The 27,553-nt window shown below is 39.0% G+C and overlaps 1 protein-coding gene across 4 annotated transcripts in view; it reads left to right on the plus strand.

Annotated features, from left to right (window-relative positions):
* The first annotated feature begins 240 nt into the window (after positions 1-240).
* Positions 241-27,553, plus strand: part of LOC132815828 (disco-interacting protein 2 homolog C) — a 608,767-nt gene continuing 581,454 nt past the window's right edge. For all 4 annotated transcript variants that reach the window (XM_060825111.1, XM_060825113.1, XM_060825112.1 and 1 more), the window contains exon 1: positions 241-446. In XM_060825111.1, the coding sequence (XP_060681094.1) occupies positions 362-446 (85 nt within the window). In that variant the 5' untranslated portion in view covers positions 241-361. The remainder of the gene's footprint in view (positions 447-27,553) is intronic.

Genomic DNA, 27,553 nt, shown 5'->3' on the forward strand with positions numbered 1-27,553 from the left:
CAGACATATTGTTTCTTTATGCTTCGCATTTTTCCCCCACTCTCTTCCTCCTCCTCTTTACCTTACGCTCGCTCGCTCGCTCCCTCCCTCTGGCGGCGGCCCCGGTGCGCTCGCTCCCAGCGCGTGCCGTGCTGTGCTCTCCTGGAGCGCGTGCCTGTGTTGTGGCCGCGCACCCTACTCAGCACCCCTCTCCCCCCCCCCCCCCCCCCCTCTCCTAAACACAGACAGAGCAGACGCAGACATGGCGGTAGTGTGAAGCGGTGGAGATTCCCCCCTTCTGTATAATATCATGCATCTCCTACAGCCCTCTGCAAAGTGCTGAAGTGTGGCCTCGTCACTCGGACACAAAGAGAGAGAGAGAATGGCGGACCGCAGCATTGATAGTCTGCCTCTTCCTCTCGAGGTGAGGGCGAAGCTGGCCGAGCTGGATTTGGAATTATCCGAAGGTAAAAACGGATTTTTCCCCCTTCTCTGTCTCTCCACTCCCTCCCCGTACGTTTAATGGGGTTCCTTCCTATCTCCCTCCTTTTTCTCCCTCACCTCTTTTGTCAACACTCACAGCTTCACTTGGATTTAAAAAAATGTTTGCTTTGCAATTTATTAATGAATCAGCGTTGCCTTTCAGCTGACACTTCATTTAGCGGTGAATCGAAGGAGGTGGAAAAATAATATCAGGGCTGGGTTTTGCTCTGTTCCTCGCTTAACGGTTCCACAGCAAGGCTTCTTTCATTTGATTTGTTGAAGCTATTATTTCATTAGAATTTCTCCTTCCGATTTGGATTGGATAAGACAAGGCAACATTGATATCTTAAGAAAAAAATGTAATCGTGGCGTCGATGCATAATATTTCTCCCTTGGTGTGAATTATTTGTAACGATTTATGACTATCAATGTATTTGCCAAACTTGAAATTGTAGTATTTTAAAAAATCATTTGACTGGAGAGGCGTGTTAATCAAGTGTGAGTATATGTTGAGTAATATATAACAAACAGATGTTCAGTTTAGGAATAGATCTCGCCAGTATATTGATGACAGACTATTATTTGAATGTAAAGGCAGGAGACGGCATATTCTAGTACTTAATCCTGACATGAAGGAAAGACTTGAAAGTGGGGAGATACTAATTAGTGTCACTGTGCTCTTTAAAGTCGATGTGGCATTGTATTGGACTTGGTGCTGGCAATTGCAATGTCAGTCTGTAACATCAGCGTGCACTGGAAGTTTTTGATTTTCAAATAAAAGCAGGGGAAGCAAAGTCCTCTCCCTTTTGTAGTCTGCTTTCCGGCTCATACTTGTCTGGACGTAACGTGACGCTTGTTTTATCCCGCAGTTTGGAACACACAAAAAGCCGTTTGCGCCCTTTTGAGAAAAATGTTATGACCCAGTGTCCTCTAGTTTAAAAATGACGAGTGTCAAGTTCATCAGGATATACATTTTGGCTGTTCACACCACCCCAAAGTGCTGGGTTCCAGACATGCAATCCATTTGGATGTCTGTTCATCTTTTAGAAAGAGGCAGATATTTCACCATGACCTTCCCTTAATAGCTTTGTGTATCATTCGAAAACTAGAATGAACAGAGCTGGCAGTCTGACAGGAGAGGAGCTTTGACCAGTTGCTTAAGGGTCAAGCTAATGGCTGCGGAGTGATCGATCAAATTAACCCTTTCGTTCGTTTCTTTTCCATGAACCCAGATGTGCATCATTCTTTAGGTACGGCCAGATAGTCAAATTTCAGTAATCTTTGGCTATTGTTAATACATTCGTTTTGCGTAAATCTCGCTGGGTTAAGTTTTTTTTCTTGTGTGGGGAGCGCAGCTCCATGTGTAACGAGATTTGTGATCGAGGAATGAGCTTTCAAACTGTTGACACTTTGGTAGTACTGTAAACGCACCGGATGTTTCTTTTTCTGTTGAAATCCGATACTTTTAACGACCGTGCGGTTCAAATCAAGGTGCAACATTGTAATCACGCCTTTAGACTTTGTTCACATGCTGGTGTTAAAAGTGTGTGTTTGCTGCTTTTTGGTATGCCACTCAACGGTAATCATTGACAATAACTGGAGCAGCAAGTTTGCTTCAACCCTTTTATGGAGTGTGCAGTGTTGACATTGTATTGGTTGGACTAGTCCCAAGACTTGCAACTGAAATGCTTAACGGTCGAGGCTGAACACAACGAGGAAGTGAAGGAATACCAAATGCAGTACTTTTTTTCCCTTGTAAACACGTAGTGATCTCATGATATGCTGCCGTTATTAATGACGTTCATTCTGCAGTCTGATTAACTGCCAATTTGAAATTGTCCATATGTGACCTCCACACTTCGTTTTTCCCCCCACACTGCCGAGCATATTTAGAATGTAATAGCAGCTTGAGAATCTTTGCCGTGTCAGTTCTGCACAGAAGAATGTTCTGTCGACTTTCTAGTAAAATAGAGCCAGTGATTTTTTTTTCTCCTGCCTTTTTTTTGAAGTTTGCCTTTTGTAGCTGTTATTCTTTGAAATATTTCCGATGAAGAGAATTGTCCCGCCATAAATTGCATGTGCACGGTATGTTGCCCGGTCCGTCCCTTACAATCAATCATGCACTTGCAAAAATTTAACGCTGTTATCATTTGTGTATTCGCGCCATTAAGAAGGGGAATTTAAAAAAAAATCTGCAAAGGGGATGTAATGAAAAACATGTACCTGCGAATAAAAATAGTCTCAATCCAAATACCTATCTGAAACAAGTTGGAATTTGGTAATTTCGAATCAGAACCACACCAGATTCGAGTGCAGAGAAAAATGACTTGCAAGCAGGGCTTGCTTTGCTTTGGTTTGACACTGATAAAGAGTTAATCTAGTGAAACAGCAACCCTGGATTTTTAAAGTGCTCAGATTTTCCACTGGACCACCTGCATATTTTGTAATTAGAACAGTGCTAGAGATCTGGCACTATCTGTAGAGCAAGAGTTAACGTTTTCTGATATGACTGTTCAAAACTGAAAACGTAATTGGACTTGGAATGTGAACTCTTCCTCTATCCACAGATGCCGTTGGGCTTGCTGAGTTTCTCCAGCGCTTTGTTTTTATTTCAGATCTCCAGCATTTAGCGTTTACTTTTGCAATTTTTGTAAATCCACCAGGCCTTTAATGTCACCTTTTTCTGTTTAATGTAAATCCCAATTTTGTGGGAGACACTTCTGTCAGTACATGCATGTAGAAGTGCAGGAAGTGATCTCTGAAACAGGACAGTTTGAAAAGCAAGTCAGGTGAGGGCCAAGCAATATTAACCAGCTTCCATTTCGTTCGTAACTCAAATACTGCTTCCAGACTGACATCTTTGCGTGTGAAATGTCATTCTTGTGTTTCAGTCTTGGTTGAGCAGATATACTCATAATCACAGACCTACTGCTATCTTTCCTGTCTCTTCCATAAACGATCCAATCAAGATAAACCATCACCAACAACCATGTTTCAAGGCCTACAAGTTTTTTCATAACCAAGATAGTATTTGGAAATCAATAATACTTCAATTTGTCATACAGCTGATTTTGGCCAGTATGCATCGACAATTTAGCATTGTGTGCATGGTACACCAACTGCCTCAGGCATTATTAGACACCGTGGGTTTTGACTTCTAGGAGCAGAGGTCAGTGATTTGAGGGGAATGATTTGTAGGTTCTGCAGGAGCAACAAACCCCTTTTTAAAAAATTGGCCATTCAATTGGGACTAGTGAGAAATAGGTGGAGTAAAAACAGTATCTGTATGTAAGTGCCTTGTTGAGATTCAGTGGATGTGTGATCATTGAAGAGTTGTGGAATATTGTAGTCCAAGTTGTAATTGGCACAGGGGAAAAAAAGGTAGCTCACATGTTTACAGGCATTGATAATATAAACAGACAAGGTTTTGGAAACCTTACAGATTTATTACTATAACATTTCCTCTATTCTTTGAAAGCTTTCATGAAATAATATCAAATAGAAGCCCTACTTTGTCTTTGTTATCAGTCATAAATGTACAATACCTAATTAAAAAAAAATTGGGAGGAATCCAGGTAGGCAGCTGCCTATGTTGTAATATACGTTCATTTGTACACATTTGTCATTGTTGCTTTTTACATTTGTTGAAAACTGGTTTGATTTTATGAATGGAAAGGCATCTTGCTTGTCATCTTGTGTTAAATTTATTCTGTCAGTGATCTTCAATGAAAAGCATAGGAAATTGCACTGAAATGAGGAGTCCCTGTTCTGTGGTTCCTTTACAGACTCATTTTAATGTGTGAGATTTGCTGATTTCTTGTTTTTATTATCCGACGACGTGGATACTGATCATTCACAGAAACTGCACAGTAGAAGGAGAACAAGCAGAAAGTCTGTCTTCACCTTTCTTCCCCTTTCCTTTGGAAATTTCATTAACCAACAGCTTTGTTTTAATTTGTAGTTTACAAATGAGCTATTGTTTAAGTTACATGAATTAAGTTCACCAATTGAAACAACCACCAAATTGACGAATCTGTCGGTAAATTCAATTCTGCAGCCAATCAGTGCATAAATAGAATTGTGTACACATGGATAGAAATGAAACAAGCCTATTGTTTGAAATTCTGAAGTTTTTTTGTAAAAGTTTACTTTTCCATATTGTTAGGGAAAGAACTTGAACTTATCTAGTGTCTTTCACAATCTTTTATGGCGAATGTAATGCTTTTTGACATGTAGCCCATATTTTACAGTACGGTCGCACAGTGGTTAGCACTGCTGCCTCACAGCGCCAGAGACCTGGGTTCAATTCCCACCTCAGGCTACTGACTGTGTGGAGTTTGCACATTCTCGCCGTTTCTGTGTGGGTTTCCTCCGGGTGCTCCGGTTTCCTCCCACAGTCCAAAAGTGTGCAGGTTAGGTGAATTGGCCATGCTAAATTGCCCATAGTGTTAGTTGCAGGGGTAAAATGTAGGGGAATGGGTCTGGATGGGTGTGCTTCGGCGGGTTGGTGTGGACTTGTTGGGCCGAAGGGCCTGTTTCCACACTGTAAATAATCTAATCCAAATGCTACAGCCAATGTATACAGAGCAAGGATCCACAAATGGTAATCAAATAACCCAGTTTAAAATTGGTTGGAGGAAACATGTTGGCTAGAACAATGGAAATAAGTACTTCACTTTTAAAAAAATATAAGTTCCTTGGGTTCATTTATGTCCGCCCAGCAGGGAATTGAAGACTTAGTATCATCCAAAAGAAGACACTCTAAACCCTTCCTATGTACCCATCCAGATGCCTTTTGATTGTTTAATTGTACCAGCCGCCACTACTTTCATCGCATCTCATTCCACACATGCAACACCCTCTGCGTGAAAACGTTGCCCTTTAGATTCCTTTTAATTCTTTCCCCTATCAGCTTAAGCCTATGCTCTCTAGTTTTTCACTCTGCTACCCTGGGGAAAAAAAGACCTTGGCTATTCACCCTATCCATGCCTCCCATGATTTTATAAACCTCTATAAGGTCACCCCTCAGCCTTCATCCAATCAATTTGTATTTTTTTTATGGGCGGCACAGTGGTTAGTATTGGTGCCTCACAGCGCCAGAGAGTTTGCACATTCTCCCCGTGTCTGCGTGGGTTTCCTCCATGTGCTCCGGTTTCCTCCTACAGTCCAAAGATGTGCAGGTGAGGTGAATTGACCATGCTAAATTACCCATAGTGTTAGGTGAAGGGGTAAATGTAGGGGAATGGGTCTGGGTGGGCTACGCTTCGGCCGGTCGGTGTGGACTTGTTGGGCCGAAGGGCGTGTTTCCACACTGTAAGTAATCTAATAATCTAACCTAATCTAAATAAAAGGGGCTATTTTTAAGTAACCTTTATTTGTAGGCTCACTCTTTTTTTCATTGTCAATACTGTGATGCAGAAATGAAATAATATGCACAATTTGAAGACCTGTCCAGATCACTGAAACCTGGTCAGCGGAAGAAGACCCTGCACCATCCTGGGCCAACTGTTGAATAAATATAGGAAATTCACCTTGCACTATTATGTCTCAATAAATGAAAAAGGAATTAATTGAGTTCCTGAAAAGATTGCAATGTGAAACTAAAAATAATTGCAGGATATTTTCAAATTCTACTGTCAGCAGAGCCTGAATGTTTGAAAGTGAACATTTATAAGGATTGTTTTGAGGTGTTTGAGAGATATCCTATTTGAAAACCATACCTGAATCATAGCATTTTTCTGTTTAATATTAGTTCAGTGGCTATCCTGTGTATTTGTCTCCCACCTCCTTTCGTAGAACTATTGTAATTTGAAAATAATCTGCCATGACTAAGGTGCTGGCTACTGAGTCACCACTTGTTGTTTTTCAGTGCTGGGGGCAAAAGAAAGTCATTTTTGTACATTTTTCTTAACTTGACAGCCCGAAAACCATCTATTGTTTGGATGGCATAATTTAGAAGCAAGGAAAAGAATGAACTCTGCCTACTATGTGCGAAAGTCTGCAGTCCATTTTAGATATATATTTGCTGCTCATGCATATATAATAAAATGATTGTTTGATTCATTGTTCAGAGGGTTGGGTCTTTGCAATGGGAGAAGCAAACCATCCATCTGGGGAAGTCCTTTGATGGTACTGTCTATTTAAAATCATTTTTATCAGTTGCATATGAAAACTTGAATCTACTTGCACTGGTTTATTCCGGGCGGTCATAGGAATCATTGTTTCCTTTTGTCCCATGTGTAAATGTGTTTAAAATCTCAAGCAACCTTTTCGGTATTTAGTTTGCAATTGTTTTGTTAGTTTGTTCTTGTCTGCTCCTGCAGACAATTGCATTGGTTTTTGTGGAGGAGTAACCTTTATATTGTCTAAAATGCATTCATAATTGTTCACTATAATGTAATATATACTGTTATTTTTCAGGTAATTAGTTGATTATCACTTAATCCGCTGCAGTGATTACATTGGAGTTACTAATCCCTCAATTTAGGCCACTTCACACAATAATTAAAAGAAGTATCATGATTGTACATAGCCTTCAAATGATAACCATTGACCTCCACCCCAACTAATCTCCACAGTGTTTCTGTTTATCTCTTTTTTTTTAATCTGTCTCTTTTCCTCTTCCCTCACTTCCTCTGTTCCTCAGTTTTGATCTATCTTTCACTGTCTCATTCCCTTTTCTCTCATCTTTTCCTTCTCCTTTCTTACTCCTACTCTTTCCCCCAATTTCCCTCTTCCACTCACTTTTCTAATCCAGTCTGCTTTCTGTCCATCTATCTCTGTACACTGATAACTTGCTTCAGATATCTTGAGGCCTCAGTGGACACACGCAGCATGCTGTTTAATCATAAGTGTTAGATTTTCTAGTGTGGCATTAATATATATGATTTAGGAGCAAGGTTAGGTTATTTGGCTCTTCAAACCTCCACTGCCATTCAGTAAGATTTCTTGATCTTCCAATTTCCTTTTTTCCATCCATTCCCAAAAATGATTGCTTCCCTGGGTTAACAAGAATCTATCTACCTCTGTCTTAAAAATATTCAAAGACTCCACCTCCACCACCTTCTGAGACAGGGTTCCAAAGTCTCTCAGCCATCTGTGAGGGGAAGAAAAAGATTCCTCATTTCTGATGTAAAAGGGTAGCCCTCAATTTTAAAGCAGTGTTGTCTTGTTCCCGTGTAACCCAAGAGACTAAACACCATTTCTATGTATACCTTGGGAAGACCATTTAGAATCTTTCTAAGCATCAATAAAACAGACCTTCCTTCTCTGACCTCTAATGAGAACACATCCAATCTGTCCAACCTTTATTCATAAGATACCCTGCTCATTCCAGGTATCAATCTCGTAAACCTCCTCGAACTGCATCTCCAGTGTATTTACAACTCTCACTGAACGAGACCAAAACTACTCAGAAATTGATCTGGTCTCACCCTGTGTAACTGAAGCACAAGATCCCAATTTCATTGTTTGTTTTCTGTCATAATAAAGGCCAGCATCCTATTAACCTTCCAGCATACTAACCTTTTGTAGCTCATGCACCAGAACTCCTAAATACCTCTGCATCTTAGAATTCTGCAGTCATTCTCCACTTAAGTAATTTTCTCCTTTTTTATTCTTTTTGATAAAGTGTACAACTTCACATCTTCCCACATTATACTCCATCTGCCATAGTTTTGTTTCCTCATTTATCTATATCAATTTGCATTCTCCATATAGTATTGTCATAATAATTATCCAACCTATCTTTGTCAACTGCAAATTTAACCACAAAACTTTCAATCCCCACACCTAAGCCACTGATATACAGTAAATTGTAAGCTGTTTAGCACCTCGTCACATACTGCTAACCTGAAACACACCCATTATGCACATTGTGTTTTTTGCTTGCCAGTTAGCTAATCTTCTATCCATGTTAATATGTTTCCCCCTATACTGCAGCTCTCTCAATAACCGTTTCAGGAGCACCTTGTCAAATGCCTTCTGGAAATCCAAGTGCATCAGTAGGTTCCCATTTATCCCCAGCACATTATTCCTTCAGAGGATTCCGATGAATTGGCTAAACAGGATTTCCCTTTCACAAAATCACGCTGACTCATCCTGATTACCTTGAGTTATACGAAGTGTCCAGTTATAACTTCCTTAATTATCAATTCTAACAGCTTCCCCGTGACTGGTCGAAAGTGTCCAGTTTCCTGCCACACTGCCTTATTGAATAGAAGTGTTATTGTGCTATTTTGTAGTCTGATGGATGCTTTCTTGGATGTTGGGGATTTTGGAAAATTAAATCAACATATCTGTCTCATTGGCAACCTTAATTTTAAGTCCATTAGGACTCTCAGAGTAAATCAACCTGCAGTTCCATCAATTTGCTCAGTACTGCTTCCTGAGTGATTATAATTTTACCAACTTCTTTTTATAATTCACTCATGGGACTTGGCATCTCTGATTGGGCCCATGTTTATTGCTCATTTCTAATTACCCTTGAGAAGGTGGTGGTTAGCTGCCTCTTTGAACTGCTGAAGGAAGACCCATAATGCCTCTATGGAGAGAATTCCAGGATTTTGACCTAGTGATGGTGAAGGAATGGTGATATATTTTCAAGTCAGGATGGTGAGTGGCTTAGAGTGCAACTTGCAGTTGGTGGTATGTTTCCTTGTATGTGATGCCTTTGTCCTTTTAGATGGATAGGTCATGATTTTGGAAGGTGCTGTATCAGGATGTTTTGTGAATTTCTGCAGTGCATCTTGCTTAGTAGCAACAGTGTGTACTATCTGAGTTGGCAACTGAATGGCACCATATCCACAAACATTCAGATGGGTTGCTTTGTTCTGGATGGTGTCAAGTTTGAGTGTTGGTGCTGCATTCATCCAAACAAGTGGGGAGTATTCCTGACATGTTCCATGTAGATGGTGCACAACCTTTTCAGGAGTCAGATACTCGTTGTAGTATTCCTCGCTTCTGACCTGCAATTGTAACAATTGGGCTTATGTGGCAAGTTCAATTGAGTTTCAGGTCAATGGTAAACCCAAGGTTGTTGATGGTAGAGAATTAAATGATGGTAATGCCATTGAGATTCAAGTGGCAGTGGTTAGATTGTCTCTTATTGAAGATAGTCATCACCTGGTATTTATGTAACATATTATCCAGGTTTGTTGTATTTCAACGAAGACTACTTCAGTCTCTGAGGAGTCGAGAATGTGGTACTGGAAAAGCACAGCAGGTCAGGCAGCGTCCGAGGAGCAGGAAAATCAATGTTTCGGGCAAAAGCCCTTCATCGGGTCCTGATGAAAGGCTTTTGCCTGAAACGTCAATTTTCCTGCTCCTTTGACGCTGCCTGACCTGCTGTTCTTTTCCAACACCACACTCACGACTCTAATGTCCAGCATCTGCAGTCTTAATTTTTCACCTCCGTCTCTGAGGAGCCACAAATGGTGCTTAACATCCCCACTTCTGACTCTTAAGATGGAGGGAAGGTCAATAATGAAACACCTGAAGATGGTTGGGCCTGGGGCTTTCCCTTCTGCCAACCACCAGATTTAAAAGTATTACCAAGATATTTTGTATTCTGTATGGTGAAGACAGAAACAAAATATTTATCCATTGTATCAGTCATTCCTTTTATTATCTATTATTAACTCCTATCCTCACCCACTCGAGACCCAACACTCACTCTATTTACTTTTTTATAGGTACATACTGAAATTCGTGCTGTTTATTTTTACATTTCTAGCCAGTTTCTTAAACTGATTAACTTTTTAGTCATTCTCTTCTATTCTTTATATTCTGATCAGTCATTTGATCTGCAATTATATGCTTTTTCCTGAATTTTGATGTTCTTCAGTGTTTTTTAGCTCACTATGAATGGTGAGTCTTCCCCTTGGAATTTTTATTTATTATAGGAATATACCTATCCTGAGTATTCTGAAGTTTCCATTGAAGTTAGTGCCCCTCTACTAGTCTGTCTATTAGCTGAATAATTAATTTCATTTCAACTAGCTCACCTTTCCTGCCCACATAGAGTCATGGAGATGTACAGCTAGTTGCCCTTTTAAAATTTACAATTGTTTTCTTTCGATTCCTGCTTTTTCCTTTCAAAGTACAGTGTGTTTTGCTGTAATGCGACAGCTGCTTTACTCTGTAACCTCACACTTTAGAAAATCACCCTGTGAAAGACCACTACAGAAAGTTATTATACTATTCAGTAGAAAGTTTGCGTTATCCAAATAACATCCACAATTTGTCAATCGCGTTATAGCCAATTCGTGTTCATAGAATCCCAAAAATGTGGAAATAGGCCATTTGGCCCAATAAGTCCACACTGACCATCTGAAGAGTATCCCACCCAGGCACATTCCCCTACCCTATTACTTTACATTTCCCCTGACTAGTGCTCCTAACCTACACATCCGTCTACCATGGGCAATTTAGTATGGCCAATTCCTAACCTGCACATCTTTGGACTGTGGGAGGAAACCGGAGCACCCGGAGGAAACCCATGTGACACAGAGAATGTGCAAACTCCACGCAGACAGTTGCCTAAAGTTGGAATCAAACCTGGGTCCTTGGCACTGTGAGGCAGCAATGCTAACCACTGTGCCACCCTTGTAATGCTTGTTATACCAGAAAGAACTATAAACACAATGTTGCCAAGTTATGATCACCGCATTTTTACTTTGAAATCATTAATTAAACCTGCCAGATTACATAATACCAAATTTAGTATACCTGCTCTTTGGTTGGTCCCAGAACATGCTGCTGGAAGAAAATATCTTGAGCTCCTCAATGAGGCTACAATTACCACTTGGTTTGTTGCAGTTTACATATAGATTCAAACTACCTTTTAAGAATTATTGCAACCCTTTAACACAAGTACCCAGTATTTTGTTTATTCTGATTTGTCCTCCACTGTGATAGTCATTCAAAGGCCTGCAGGTTACTCCTACAAGTGACTAGATTACCCTGCTGATCCTCATCTTCATCCAAACACACTTTACATCCTGATCTCCTGACCCAAAATCACCTCCAAATTTTTCATCAATGCCATCTTTGTTGAGGAGTGCTATCCCTCAACCCTGAGCTGAGGTTGGGCATAATGGTGGTGGGAAGAGGTGCTATAACTGGACATGCTATCTTTGGAGAAGGAAAGGGAAAAAATGAGGGACAAGTGTTTTTTGTACCTGCTGGCAAGCATGATTTGGCCTGTTCTGTTCCTGCATTAGCCTGTTTGCTAATGCAGGAACTTGCTGGTGTCACCATCACATGCAACAATTTCATTGTCCTCCTGGCCAACCACTAAACTTCATAATGACTGTGCCTTCGGCCGACCTGGCTTTTTGAATTTCCTCTTTTGAACCTCCTACTAGTCCATGGTTTCTTCCCCCTTTCAAGAACCATCTTAAAATTTACCTCTGACCATTTGGAGGTAAGTAGTATTTTTCATTACTGTTGCATTTTGAGACTCTCCTCTGTGTTAAAGCTGCCACACGAATTTACGTTATTGGTGATGTTTGTTGATTATGAATAGTATTGTGTCTCAGTTGGGATCCTGATGTCAAATTGTGTCTCTCAGAATATCCATTCATACAGGATAGCAGATTGTTGACAACAGTCATTGAATTGTACCACACCAATTGCCTCTGCCTTCATTTGTGGCGATAAGAATATTGATAAAATCTATTCCATGGAGTGATTTTCGAACAGTGAATTCATGTTGGAATGGATATAAGTTGTACAGTGCTTGCATTTGTAATTTGTTGTCATGGAAATCCTTTACTGAAATCATTGGCTCATCTTTTTTTTGTGTATTGATACCTGTGCTTATTTTAAGAGTATTGAATCTGTGATTAGATGTACTTGTAATTTACATGTCTTCATGAAGATTCAGATCTTTTGTAGTGTCCTTTATAACTGGTTTTGGGTGACTAATTATGGTCATATACGATGGGATCCACTTAAGTTTGGTTTGGAGAATAAATCTAAAATTGATTTTAAATATAAATACATTTCTTAATTCAGCGAAGTATTCTTGATAAAACAATTCAAATCACTCATTTTGACAGTGATCTTATAGTAATTGAAAGTTCATTAGTACAGGATGATCAATGCAAATCCATTAAAGTCAGGATAGGGATTTAAATTTAATTAAGCAAACTTCTTGAATTGTATCGTGGACAGTTGCACATCAGGTCACTCAATTTGACATAGTAAGAAGAATCCCTTTTGACTTTGTATAATTTGGTTAAAAAGAAGGAAATATTGCATTGACTAAGTGACTTTTGCACTCTAGTACATCAGTATAGATTTTGTCAAACATCAGCAAATGAAATTGTGCAAATTTTGAAATGAGCTGCATGTTAACACTTTAATTCACACGACTCCAAATTAAAATTCATAAAGTAAACTAAATTTGTAAAACTTTTTGCAAGCAATAGTAAAGATTCTTAACAGCTCACTGTAAATGAACATATGTTATGGTGTATTGAATCCCATTGTCCCAATTTTGTTTTCTCAGAGACCTGAGGTGGTCAAATTGCTAGTGTGTGTCCTAGTTCAGAAGGCATTTTATGACACAAAGGATAGCAAGCTTGACCAAATCAAACTCACTAACATTTATTTGTAACACAGCAAAATTGAACCATTTTGATGACCCTCAAAACAGCAATTGTTTAAGAATAATCTGTTATTCTTAAAGTCTGTTTGTAACCAGACTTTTAAGAATAGCCAATATCAGACACACAATTTATAACTTAAACAGAAATTAATTAATAACACTAACTTTAGTAGAGTAAAGCTAAATACAAGGTTCGTAACATATGATTAATATCCATGCCTTAAACTCAGTCTTCTTTCATTGTAGCTTTCACACTTCTCTCAGCTAGATAGATAGACACAGTTAAGGGCTAAATTGAAAGAAAATGAAAGTATTGCGATTTGCCTGTAAGCTTCTGAGTTCACAGCCCTCTGTTCTAAAAAAAAACACCTCAGTCAAAACAGTTCAATTTAGTGTTGCTCTTTATTTTTCACCATTTTATGTGATTGGCTGGCCAACACAGGCCTCCCTTTGACTATGCAACAGCAATCAGCTGTCAGTTCTTGATCATAGCACATCCTGGTACTGAAATGTCTGCAGTGTTCTTAGAGTAACTAACCTGCAGTTACCTTTCCAGTCTAGCTTCCATATGAAAATATGTTAGTTTGCTTGTTTGTGTTCTCCTTTTTGTTTAAATGAGGTGCTATTCAAAGTTCAATTATTAACTTAAGCTCACCGTTCCAAACCAAAAATGAGAAAAATAAAGAAAAGTTAATTGTGGTGTTAACAAGGGTAAAAATAGTATATTTGTTGTTAAATTTGTTATTCAGTGAGCATCTTTCTGGAAACCTCACAGGTGGATATTAAGTGGGAGATGGGTAAGGCTGAGCTGCCTCCACAAGTGAACTGTTTGCCAGCATTGTCTCTGTCCGTTTGGCTAATGGTTTCTTGGGATGAAATATAGGAGTACTGCAGGCATTTTGGAGCGTTTTTTAATGTGAGCTGCAACTTTCAAGGAAGGAGAGGAAAACTAATTAATTGAAGTGTAAAAGAAATGTTGAACGTATTAATTGATAGTCATTCCTGATGAATGGATCTGGCCTGAAACGTCGAATTTCCTGTTCTCCTTGGATGCTGCCTAACCTGCTGTGCTTTAACCAGCAACACATTTTCAGCTCTGATCTCCAGCATCTGCAGACCTCACTTTTTATTCAATAGTCTGCACCCTGTCCAGTCCTCCTGGCACAGAACGTGATCTCCATGCGTTGATTTCCTGCTGTCTGACAAGCTGCGGGTGGTGTAGTTGCTGACCCTGAGTCTGTGTGGTTGAGATGCTCAAAGAAAGTGTGTATCGATTTATTGTAACGAAATGCTGTCAATTAAACACTGAAGTAGAGTCTTGATCTGAAACACCAACCGTGTTTACTTTGCAGATTTTGACTGGCAATCATGTATGTTTAGAGCGTGTTCTGTGCTTATTGTTTGCAAGCTATTATTTTTAAGATTATATGCATTGTCTGCTAAGGTAAGGTTTTGTTTGATACTTCTGAGTAGGTGTAAGTAATTTCACTTCTGTTTCTTTTTAAAAATATGAATCAAATATGGAAAATTAAATAATCTATTAATCAGTTTGCAATTCTGTGTACTCATGTTAAAGAAGCTTTGGAGATTAAAATTTAGACTTGTATTTGCATAATTCACCTGCTTTTTGTAGGATTTGGATTTTTTTCAGGCCTACTGGAGATGGATGGAAAGTCACATTCCTGGGTGGCAACTCAAGTACTAAAATGCTAACTAATCTCACACTGCCAATTTTAAAAATATAATCAGGCTAACCATATATTTAGATTAAAGAAGGTATTTTTGTCAGAATTTGGCTGTCCCTTTTTTTTATTGCACATTGACCTTTGTGCTTCACATGTGTGGCACAGTTTTGATTTAACAAGATTTTTGACATTTTCATGGGAAACTATTAAATTTAATTCCCTGTACACCCTCTCCTGCATGTACAATTACAGCTATCTTCTTTTGTCTTGAATACATTGACCTTGCAGGTTGCCCTCTGTTATCTCATTTGAGGACCAATCTTTACACTCAGTCCAGGAAGTTAATATACATCTAAACTACCTGAGTTTTACATTTAGAGTCAGTGTTGACATTTCTAGCAGCTCTGGTTGACACTGGAGGGAGATATCTTGAAAAGGAGTTTAACTCTAACAAGAGTTAGAGAGTCATAGAGTGTGGAAACAGACCCTTTGGTCCAAACTAAACTAGTCCCACCTGCTTGTGCTTGGCCCATGTCCCTCCAGACCTTTCCTATTCATGAACTTAGCAAATGTCTTTTAAATGTTGTAACTGTACCTGCATCCACCACTTTCTCTGGCAGTTCATTCCACACATGAGCCACTCTGCTTTTTTTTTCCAAAAGTTGCCCCTCATGTCCTTTTTAAATCTTTCTCCTCTCACTTGCCTACCCTAGGGAAACAACCCCTGCCATTCACTTTCTTTAATACCTCTCATGATTTCATAAACTCCAATAAGGTCACCCCTCAACCTTCTATGCTCCATTGAAAAACGTCTCAAACTTTTCAGTCTATTCTTATATCTCAAACACTCCAATACCAGCAATATCCTGGTAAATCTTTTCAGAACCCTCCCCAAATTAGTAATATCCTTCCTATAATGAAGAGCAACCAGATTCATAGTTAGTACTCCAAAAGACGCCTCACCAATATCCTGTACAACCTCAATGTGACATCCCAACTCCTACACTCCGAGTTCTGAGCGATGAAGGCAAGTGCGCTAAATGCTGCCTTAATCACCTTGCCATAATTTTCAAAGAGTTAGGTACCTGAACCCTTTGGACTCTTTATTCCACAACACTACCAAGGGCCCAGCCATTAATTGTACAAGTTCTGTTCTTGTTTGTATTACCAAAATGCACTCTCTCATGTTGATCCAAATTAAACTCCTGGCACCCCTTCAGCCCATTGATCCAGTTGATCAAGATCCCTTTATAATCTTCGATAACAGTCTTCCTTGTCCACAATACACCAACTTTGATGTCATCTGCAAACTTACTAACCATACTCCTACATTCTCATCCAAATAATTTACATAAGTGACAAACAAATGGATCCAGTACCAATCCTTGTTGTCACAGGCCTCCAGTCTGAAAAAACAATCATCCATCACTACTCTCTGTCTCCTACCATCAAGCAAATTTTGAATCCAATTAGCAAGCTCACCCTGAATCCCATGTGATCTAACTTTACTAATTAGTCTACCATGTGGAATCTTGTCAAATGCTTTACTAAGGTCCATGTAAACAACATATACCACTCTGCCCTCATCAATCTTTTTGTTGCTTCCTTAAAAAGCTCACTCAAGTTTGAGAGACACAATTTTCCTTACACAAAACCATGTTGACCATTTCTAATCATTACTTGCCTTTCCAACTATGTCTAAATCCTACCTTTTAGCATCATCTCCAACAACTCACTTTTACCGATGTCAGACTGTCAGGTCTGGTTCCCCAGGCTTCTCTTTACTGCCTTTCTTAAACATGGCACAACATTAGCCACCCAGGTCCTCTAATACTTCACCTGTGTTAATAGATGGTACAGATATATCTGCTAGGTGCTCCACAATTTCTTAACTTCCCACAATGTCCTGGGATACACTTGATCAGATCCTGGAAATTTATCTTAATGTCTAAGATCTCGAGTACTTCCTCTTCCATATTGTGAACTGCTTTACAAACATCAATATTTATTCTCCTGAGTTCTCTAGTCTCCATTTCTTTTGCAACAGTAAAAACTGACATGAAATATTCTTTTAATATCTCTCCCATCTTCTAAGGTTGTCTGTCTCGTTGCTCCCTTGCTGCTAATGTATTTATAGAATCTTTTTTAGTTTATCTTTAACTTTATCTGCCAAGGCTATCTCAAATCTTCTCTTTGCCTTCCTGATTTCCTTCTTCAGAATGTCCCTCCTCTCTTTACACGTTTGAAGAGGTTCAGTTGATCCCAGTTGTTTATATCTAATATGATTTTTTTTATTCTTGACTAAGCTTTCATATGTTTATTCATTCATTGTTTCCTTCAGTATCATTCACTTGATATAAATTTTAGCATTAATGTTCTGTGTGGTTTTGCTGCACAATGTTCTTGGATGTTCTGTCAAAGATTTTTGTATTTTGGTTACTGAATGCAAATATGTACTCAATATATGGAATAAAAAAAAACCATTGTGGTTGACAGATCAATGCTGTAAAACAGTGCCTTTTCATATTGAGAGGGTTCAGTGTTCTATCTCCAGAATGATCTGTGTTTTCTATCTGAGCTTTATCACTATCAATAAGGCTCAAGTTAGGATGTGTTGGAACAGTCTCCACTTGCCTGGATAAATGCAATTCGAAGAGTACTTGAAGCTCAGCACCATCCAAGACCAGCTGGTGGACTGTGCTTGCAACAGCAGTTTGTAACTATCTACAAGATGCACAGCAGCAACTTGCCAGCATTTCTTTGACAATAGTTTTCAAATCCATGACCTTTACAACCTGGAACAAGTGCATAGGAACACCATCACTTACAAAGGTATTCTGAGTTACATGCCGTCTTTATTTGGGAACGCATCACAATTCCTGAGCCTTTACTGGGTCAAAATCCTATTGTTTGCTACGCAGTGGTCCTCTGAAAAGCACTGTACTTTCATTGCGTGTGCTTCAGAAGTTCAAGGTGGCAACTCTGTCATCTTGTCAAGGGCTGGTTCAGGCAGGCAGCTAATGATTGAACTTACTAATGATGCTGTGTGTATTCTTAGCTGAATATATGATGGCAATAGTATGCCTTTAATTCAGGGAAATTCCTTCGCTTTATAAATGTCAATGTTTGGCTCTGTAAGTTGTAAGAACAGAAGTGGACATTCTCCCCATATATGTTGCTATAATACAGCTTGCTTGTCATGACCTCTGACACTTTCTGCATATTCTGCATTAGGGGCATTTCGGTGAGTGCAAACATCAGAATTTTCTGCAGTTGTCATACTAAAGATTTTCAAATAATTTGCCAAGAGCATTGAACTGTGTAGCTAAATGCTTATGAATCCACTATTTGTGGTGTAAGCATTTCACTTTATTACAATCAAAGGCAAGAGGTCACTTGTGGGAGTTGTGTACATGCCCCCAACAGTAACCACATGGGAGGATAGAATATCAGGGAGGGAATAATGAATAATCGAAGCTTGTCAAAAGGGAACAGCAATTATCATGGGGGATTTTGACGTACATATAGATTGGAAAAATCAGATTGATGGGAGGGACAAATGTTTAGAGGAGGAATTCATTGGAAGTTTTCCCAACAATTTCTGAGAACAGCAGATTGTGGTACCATCCAGAGAGCAGGCAATATTGGACCCAGAACAATGTTATAAATTACTGACCTTTGTAGTAAAAGCTCCTCTGGGTGGCTGTGGTTGGATATTTATAAAAAAAATTACTAAAAAAAAATACATGAGGGGAAACAAGTAGAGTGAGAGAAAGCAGCCAAAAATATAAAAACAGATCATAAAGTGTTTTCAGCTTTCAAATGAAGAATTAGTAAAAGAAGTGTTGGTCCATTAGCAAATGAGTCTAGAGAATTGGTAATGGAGGGTAAAGTAATGGCAGACAAATTGAATACGTATTTTGCATCAGCCTTCAGAGAGACGATACAAGTAGTATCCCAGAAATAGCTGTGCAATGAAAGGGAGGAGGAGTTTAAAAGAAAATAGTACTACTGCCCTGGTAATTGTAATTAAGTAAATTGTTGGAACTGCAAGTTGATAAATTTCCAGGCCATGATGGATTTTATCCCATGGTCTTAAAAGAAATGAAATAGTCGATGCATTGGTTTTAATTTTCCAGAAAGGTTCCTTTTAGATTGGAAAATAGCTACTGTTACACTTCATTCAAAAAGGGAGTGGGGGAGAAAGCAGGGGACTACAGATCAGTTAGCTAAACGTCTGTCATTGGGAAAATGTTGGGAGCTATTATTAAAGATGGTTCTAATGGGATACTTGGATAAGTTCAAGGTTACCAGGCAGATGGCCATGGTTTTGTCAAGGGGAAATTGTGTTTAACTAATTTTGGGAGTTCTTTGAAGAAATAGCTTGTGCTGCGGATGAAGAGAACTAGTAGATGCATTTAGATTTCCAAAAGGAATTTGATAAGGTGCCCCAACATTGGTTATTGCAGAAAATTACAGCTCATGGTATAGGGGCTAAAATGTTGGCACAGAGTGAAGATTAGTATGCTAACAGGAAGCAGAGAGTATGAATAAATGAGTGATTTTAAGGCAGGTGGGATGTTATGAGTGATATGCCATAGAGGCAATGCTGGGACCTCAGCTCTTTGCAATGTATATAAATAATATGGATGAAGGGATCAAAGATATGGTAGCTAGATTTGCTGATGACATAGGTCAGAAAGTTGTGAAGAGGATTTAAGGACCCTATAAGGGGGAGCAAGATTGTGAAGGAGCAAAGATCTAGCAAATGAAGTAAAATATGGGAAAGTGTGAACTTGTACATGTTGACAAAGAATTTTTAAAAAGTGCATATCTAAATACAGAGGAACCTCAATTATCCAAACACCTTGGGCGGGGAGTATTTCGTTTGGATAATTGAATGCCGGATAGTACAGTTTAGCCAAACGTTAGGACATGACAATCTTCTCTGGATGATCTGAAATTTGAATAATTGAGATTCTTCTGTAGTGAGAGGTCATAAAGCTCTGTGATACAAGGGGATCTAGGTGTGTTGGTGTCTGAATTACAGAGGTTAATGTGCAGGTACAGCTAGTGATCAGGAAATCTTATAGAATGTCATGTTTTATTAACTGTAAGAGTAGGCAGTAAGTATAACTGCTTCAGTTATACATCTGGAGTAGTGTACAGTATTGGCCACTGTATTTAAAGATATTTGGGGTGGCATGGTGGCTCAGTAGTTGGCACTGCTGCCCCTTGGTGCCAGGAACCCAGATTTAATTCCTGCCTCAGGTGACTGTGTGGAGTTTGCACATTTTCCCTATATCTGCGTAGGTTCCCTCCTGGTGCTGTAGTTTCCTCTCAGTCCAAACAAATGCAGATTAGGTGGATTGACCATGCGAAATTGCTCATAATGTTCAGAGATGTGTAGGTTATGTGGATTAGCCATGTAGGAAATGTAGGGTTACAGGGATAGGGAAGATCTGGGTGGTATATCCTTCGAAGGATCAGTGTGGACTCAATAGGCCAAGTGGCTTGTGCTACGGACCAGGCCAAACCCCTTAAAATATCTCAAGAAGGTGGCTTAGACCCTACCTTTTTCTTATTTTAAAGGTAGATGTGAAGTGGATATTTGAGGGTGATGCAGCTGGTCAAAACCACTTGGCTTGAAACAAACAGAATTTATTTAAACACTACAGTTGAAACATGAACAACAGAAACCAGAATTTAGAATAACTTAACTATTCGAAAACTCAACTGACTCTATATCACAACCTAAGGAGCTGTTCCCATAAAAACACTCCTTGGCAAAAGGTAAATTCAAACTCTGGTTCTTACATGCAGGAGGAAACAACTTCCATAGAGATTTCAGAGAGAAAGCCACTCAGGAACCTTTCTCCACAGCAAAAGTTTCTCACTGTTACAGCTAAACCAAAACTAGAAAAAACCTGAATTGAGAGAACTGGCCACTCCCCTGCCTTTGTTCAACCAGCCTCTTGCCCAGTCATTTAGGAACCTCTGTCTTTACGAACTCCCTTAGGGAAAAGAAGGGCCAAAATAACCTTGTTAAAATGACAGCATCATCACACCTGCTTTCAAACTACAGGGATTCCAAGGTGAAATTCTACATGTATATTAATACCATTGGAAGCAGTTCACAGAAAGTTTGCTGGATTTATTTCCTTAATGAGGAAAGGCTAGACAGGTCAGTTCTGTATCCTCTGGCATTTCGAACAGTTGGAGGTGACTTAATTGAAACATAGGGGAATCTAGAGTTGGGGTCATAGTTTAAAAATAAGAGGTCACCTATTTAAAACAGGGAAACATTTTTCTCATTAAGGGTTGAGAGTCTTTGAGATTTCCTTTTTCAAAAAGTAGTGGATGCAGACTGTGTAAGTATTTTTAAGGCAGGAAGTGATTCTTGATTACCAAGGGGATACATCCTGTCCGGGGATATACAGGAATGTAGAGTTGAGGTTCAGGTCAGATCAGTCATGATCTTAATGGTTGATCAGGCCTGAGTGGCCTACTCTTTTTCCTTTATTCTTGTGTGTATGTGTAATTCTGTGCAGTATTTCAAATGCTTTTCTTCCCCTCTTTCTGAAAAACATATTGATGAAGACTATTAAAATCTGAAGCTGCCTTCTGATTAAAGTGCAAATAGAATACACACTTCCACAGTGTATTTGTTAGTGACAGTATAAATATCCTCTATCAACTTAAGAAAGGGTTAACTCTGATGTGAATTACTTACCAATTAATTGACCTATGTGTCATCATAGCTGCCACCATTCCTTTATTGCAATCCTTCAAGCGTACACAGTTTAATCTTAACAAATCTGACATGGTTGACTCTCACTGTTTCTATTTTTCTTTAAATGGAGATTTTCTTTTCGTTCCAGCTGTTGCCAGGGTACCCGGACTCTCCGTTCTAATGGCCAAGCAATTTGTTGCGATAGAATCTCTGAAAACAATGAATATCGGATTTCCCTTAGAGGCTGCATTTGATGACTTGCCTCGCAAAGTGGACTATTTTTAAAGTGTTTTCTGGAACAAAAAGCCTTTCTGATCTCAAGCCAGAAGAATTTGGATTAGGGTATTTAAGGATTGAACTTCTAAGTCGCATGCAAACTACAGAGTGCTTTATTGGTAGAAGATGGGGGAAATGGTTACATGTTGTTTGTCTTCAAAACATTGTCTTCAGAATGTTGTAGTCATTCTGTCTGAAAGATCTGCTGTGCAAGAGATAGACAGCATCTGGCAAATTTGTCAGGCATCAACTGGCATGAGTCTCCCAATGAAGAAGCAGGCGGGGATTTATGGATTTTTATTTTAAACTTCAGATCTGATTTCTTGATTGGGTACCTCATTGTGCTTTTTTGGTAGAATTGGAATCCCTCTTTGATCTGCCAACAGATATGTGAAGGTGGCCATTGAAGCTAAGTGAAACAAAACTGAATGATTAGCTGTCTGATGAAATGGTTTAAATCAAGATTGAAAGTTTCCTTCCTTAGTTTTATTAACATTTATATGTCTGAAGTTACTTTAGCTGCTTGAAACCCCTGTGATGGGGGTTACTTAGCATGAACAAAATATGTGGCAAGCAACAGAAACTCTCCTCTACGATAGAACAACTTGACTGTTACTGTTTCCCTTTGAACCACTGAAAAGGGAAATTAAACTTGTATATTGATGGGAACAAGGCATACTTTCTTTAAAGCTTTTTGTCACTGGTCAGTACATTTATTGGGATTCCTACATTTCCACACACTGTAAGACTGGTCTTATTGGCATCCTCCTAGATCGGCTTTGAGCTGTTTCTTCACTACGCTGAAGGATCAAGGCCATCCTGTGGGTTAACGACTACCCTAAACAGATTTCTTGCTGTACATTGTGCAAAATCATGAAAAGCCTGCAGCAAGAGCAAATTGCTCTTGGAGCTGAAATTTGTCTAGGAGTAACATAAGTAGTGTTTGCCACTAAGAATGTAGCCATCAAGGTGAAAAAGATGTTCTGCCCATCACTTGAATTATGTGGTATATGAATTTCAGTGCTGGTGTGATGACAGGCATGTAGGTTGTATGTCCCTAGCAATCATATTAGATATTATATCCCCTCGTCCTTCACAACAAGCAAATTACTGACTATACGCCATCAGCTCCTGCTTGCAAAATCTGAAGCTCAAATTGCTGGATAATCCTGTGTGAGAGAAGAATTATACTGACAGTCAATTTACGATTGTCAGTCAGGGTCACAATGCGGTGTGTGTGCATGTGCTGGAAGCTATACAGGTTAACACACAGGACATGTTTCGTTTCAGACAAAACATGTATATGCACACATCCTGTTTCCATGTGACAATAGGTGACAGCCATTCATTTGTTAATTTTTGAGGGTTGTTTGGAAGTTTTCTGGCCTATCGGAGTCAATCTGCCTTGTTAAAATTTAATCTCAGCCTGCTACTGTAATTATAATAATATTACAACTAATAGAGTAAAATTTACTGTATTAATCATAGGATTGATTAATGCTATCAATGCATTCTTCCTGGCACCTCTTCTACCAATCTTAGTAGTGTGGAGGAGCAGAGAGATCTCTGTGTCCATGTACATAGATCTGAGAAAATTTCCACCCAGGTTAGTAGGGTTGTTAAGAAGGCATACAGTGTATTAGCTTTTATTGGTAGAAGATTGAGTTTTGGAGCCATGAGGTCATGTTGCAGCTGTACAAAACTCTGGTGCAACCTCACTTTGAGTATTGTGTATAGTTCTAGTTGTTGCATTATAGGAAGGGTGTGGGAGCATTGGAAAGGGTGCAAAGGAGATTTACCAGGATGTTGCCTGGTATGGGTGAAAGGGCTTATGAGGAAAGACTAAGGGACTTGAGGCTGTTTTTGTTAGAGAGAAGAAGGTTGAGAGGTGACTTAATTGAGACGTACAAGATGATCAGAGAATTAGATAGGGTGGACAGTGAGAGCCTTTTTCCTTGGATGGTGATGGTGAGCATGAGGTGACATAGCTTTAAATTGAGTGGTGATAGATATAGGACAGATGTCAGAGGAGGTTCTTTACTCAGAGAGTAGTAAGAGTGTGGAATGCCCTGCCTGCAACAACAGTAGACTCACCAACTTTAAGGGCATTTAAATGGTGATTGGATAAACACATGGATGATAATGGAATTGTGTAGGTTAGATAGGCTTCAGTTTGATTCCACAGGTCGGCGCAATGTCGAGGGCCAAAGGGTCCCTGCACCATAATGTTTTGTTCTAATCTAATCAGAGTTCACTCACCTCTCATAGTCTAAATGTATTCTCTCTTCCATACTGGAATTCTTGCAAATAATCCTGATGACTGCAAGTCAAAATGCTTTGACAAAATATGTTCTTTTTCAGCAATACGTGACATCTGTATTACTAAGCTTTATGCGTGGCACATGTTGAATACCTACAATCTCCAGCCAAGCAATTGCCTCCTGTTTGCCTCCATGATATCTATTATTGCACTTTGGGAGTGATTCATTATAGATAGAGAGACGTAATGAGATGTTTTGTAATTTTTTGTTTCATTCTCTTCATTCTCACTCATTCTTGCCTGTCCTTGACTAGTCTGTATCAGCGACTGCCAAAGGTTCTAGAGTATCCACACACTCAACAAAGAAAATGTGCTTATGGTTATGATGGTTGAGATGCCAGACTTCTGCATTGCATTGCAATTACCTGGCATTTCTTATAGAACATACAGTAATAAAACAATACAGTATAGCACAGGGACAAGCCCTTCAGCCACCAATCTGCACCCATTCCTATTTCATATTTAGACCCGCTATTTATTGCCCATATGCAGTTTCTATCTCTAATTGGCTCCTATTGATGTGAGTATCAAGATATGCCTTAAATGTGTTAATGTGCTTGCTTCCACCATCTCCATTGGCAATGCGTTCCAGGAACCCGCCACTCTTTTGTGAATAATTTTCCCAGCACTTCTTCCATAAATTTTCCCCCTCTCATCTTCTGTGCCCTCTTGTACTTGCCCTTTCCACCTGACTATAATCTCTGACTATCCACTCTATCTACAACCTGTCATAATTTGGTAGATCTCTATTGGGCTGCCCTTCAGCCTCCATCTTTCCAGTGAAAACAGTCCAGAGTTTATCCAACCTCTCCTCATAATTAAAGCCCTCCAGACCAGGCGAGATCATGGTCAACCTTCTCTGCACTCTCCATGTCCTCCTGGTAGTGTGTCAAGACCAGCTGTAGATTTTGCAAAATTTGTTCTGAGCACAATTTAGAACATAATTAGATTGGGTGGAAGGACTCAATTCAGTGATATGCTGCAATGGATGGAACAAATTCCAAGATATAATTATTCTTAATCTCCAGAGTTACAATCAAAGTTCGCCAGCTGTGATGAGCTTGTATATTTCAATGTACCATGCTGTCCAGAAGCCTGAATATTCCTGTTGTGAAGATTGCACCTTTCATTCTGTGGCAGAAAAAATGTATAACTGAAGAAAAGCTGCATGACAAAATAAATCTAATGTTTGTAATCCACTTACATAAGTTTGAATAGAACCCAGTTGATCTCCTAGCAACCTGCATATGAGCTATTATTGACTCTTTGAGAAAGCTGAGGATGACTACTGTGAAGAGTGTAACATTTTTACTTCATATATGTCACAGAAATGATGTGCTTCCAGAACCATGCATGACTGAAATGTTAACCAAACAGCTTCCCTTGCTTTTTAGTTCTAATCCATATCTCAGCCACATTCCAGTTGGTAACATTCTCGCCACTGAGTTACAAGGTTCTGCATTCAAATCCCACTCCAGGACTTGAGCAAAAAAAGTCAAGGTTTTGTTTCTTTATCTGTTCATGGGATGACTGCCTCACTGACGATGTCAGCATTGGTTGCCCACCCCTAATTGCCCTTAAATTGAATGGTTTTGGGCGGCCATTTCACAGGCCAGGTAAGGATCAGCCACATTGCTGTGGATCTGGAGTCACGTAGGCAAAATTGCCAGATTAACTATTTGTTGCTCTACCAGAAGTGCTGCCTTTTGAAACAGACATTAAATTGAGACTTGGTCTGCTCCATTGAGTAGATGCAATAGATCCCTATTTTGAAGAGTAATATGGGAGTTATCCATCATCAAAGGCCTGCCCTATATCTTTCATTAAAAATCACGAGAATAGAGTATTTGGTAATAATCGAATTGGCTACTTGTGGGAGCTTTGTTTGTGCCAGTTGGCTGTCAGCTGTCTTCTATCCGAACAGTGACTGCACTGCATTTAAAACTACTTTGTAAATTAAAGTAATAAGGTGTCTTGTGGTCATGAAAAGCTAGGTTAATTCCCCTATGAACAATAATCTGTAGAAAGTTGTTGAATATAACATATTTCTAGTGAATCACTTTTGAGTTTTTTTTTAAAACATTGAATTACATTAAAAATGTAGCACAGAAACTGGCCATTCTGTGTAACCAATCCATGCAGCATTTATGTTGCCACTTCAGCCTTGTCCCATCCATAAACACATCTATACTATTTATGCCAGCTACTTCCTATGGTAGTCTAGTTCTGCATTTTCATCCCTGTCCAGATAATTAATTATTTTCTGAATTTCCTGTTTAATTTTTCTCAGTGATCTTTTTACAATGATGATTTGGAGATACCGATGTTGAACAAAGTTAAAAAATCTCTCAACTCTAGTTGGCTGTCCTGTTATTCCTGTATTGATGCTTGTGATTTTCATCTTCTCCAGAAGTGAAAGTCGTCTCATAATTTTGAAGGCCCTTTGTGGGCTGCCCTTTAGCCTGTTCATCTTTTCCTGATTGATGTAGCCTCTTAGTTGTGGTGTCATCCTTGTAAATCACTTTTCCAACAACTTCAGTGCCTCTTTAGATATTTTAAACAACCAGTTCAGACACATTGTGATACACAACCCAAGCAGATGGAACTTGAAGCTGGGCCTTTTGACGCAGAGGTATGGAAGCTACCAGTGTACCACAAGGACCCCTCAGTGTTTCGGTGTCCTTTTATCGAATAAGGTGATCAAAAACTTTAACAGTACTGCAAGTTGATCTGACCAAGATTTGATGCAAGTTGACATAACTTATGGTAAAAGTAGAGAAGCTATCTAATTTTGCTCAGCGTTTCCACCATTCCTTTTTTCTCTGCTGTTAAATTATGCATTCTCCAGCTTAAAGTCATGACTCTTCCAAAAAAAGACACAATCTGCAATAGTTTGGAACCAAGAGACAGCTTTCAAGAGTAACTATTTGAAAGGCACTTCAATTTGTTCATACTAATTCAATGTGTTGCCTGTAAGTGAATGTGATTTTAGTAATGCAGATAATGAGACTGAACATTTTTATTGTACAGTGAGTTTGTTACCAGCATCAGCATGTTATTTTTGGTCATGCCCCTGACATTTCTTTTCGAAGTTGAAATGTAATTATGGTGAAAGGATGCAAGCTTTTTTTAATCCACTAATGAAAGCCTATTCTCAGCAACTCACATTTCAAAGCTTTGTGTTCTCCATGATTTCAATTATTCATCATTAATTATGGAATAAAACAGGCATTCTCCCATATTACATTAAAATTAATTTCATTTCTCAGATTATTGGGCTGTGCAAACACTCTTGCCATTCCTAAGAGCTTTGAGACTAACCAAATAATTTACAGAAGTTAAATGTTGTGAAATTTCCATGTTGATCAGTAGAAAACACTTTTATATTTTTCATATTATTATTTTTGTGCTTGAAACTTCAAAAATAATTCATTGAATACAAGATTATAATGAAGTTGCTGTTA

This window comes from Hemiscyllium ocellatum, chromosome 5, assembly GCF_020745735.1.
Source record: "Hemiscyllium ocellatum isolate sHemOce1 chromosome 5, sHemOce1.pat.X.cur, whole genome shotgun sequence".
In the NCBI taxonomy this organism is placed as follows: domain Eukaryota; kingdom Metazoa; phylum Chordata; class Chondrichthyes; order Orectolobiformes; family Hemiscylliidae; genus Hemiscyllium; species Hemiscyllium ocellatum.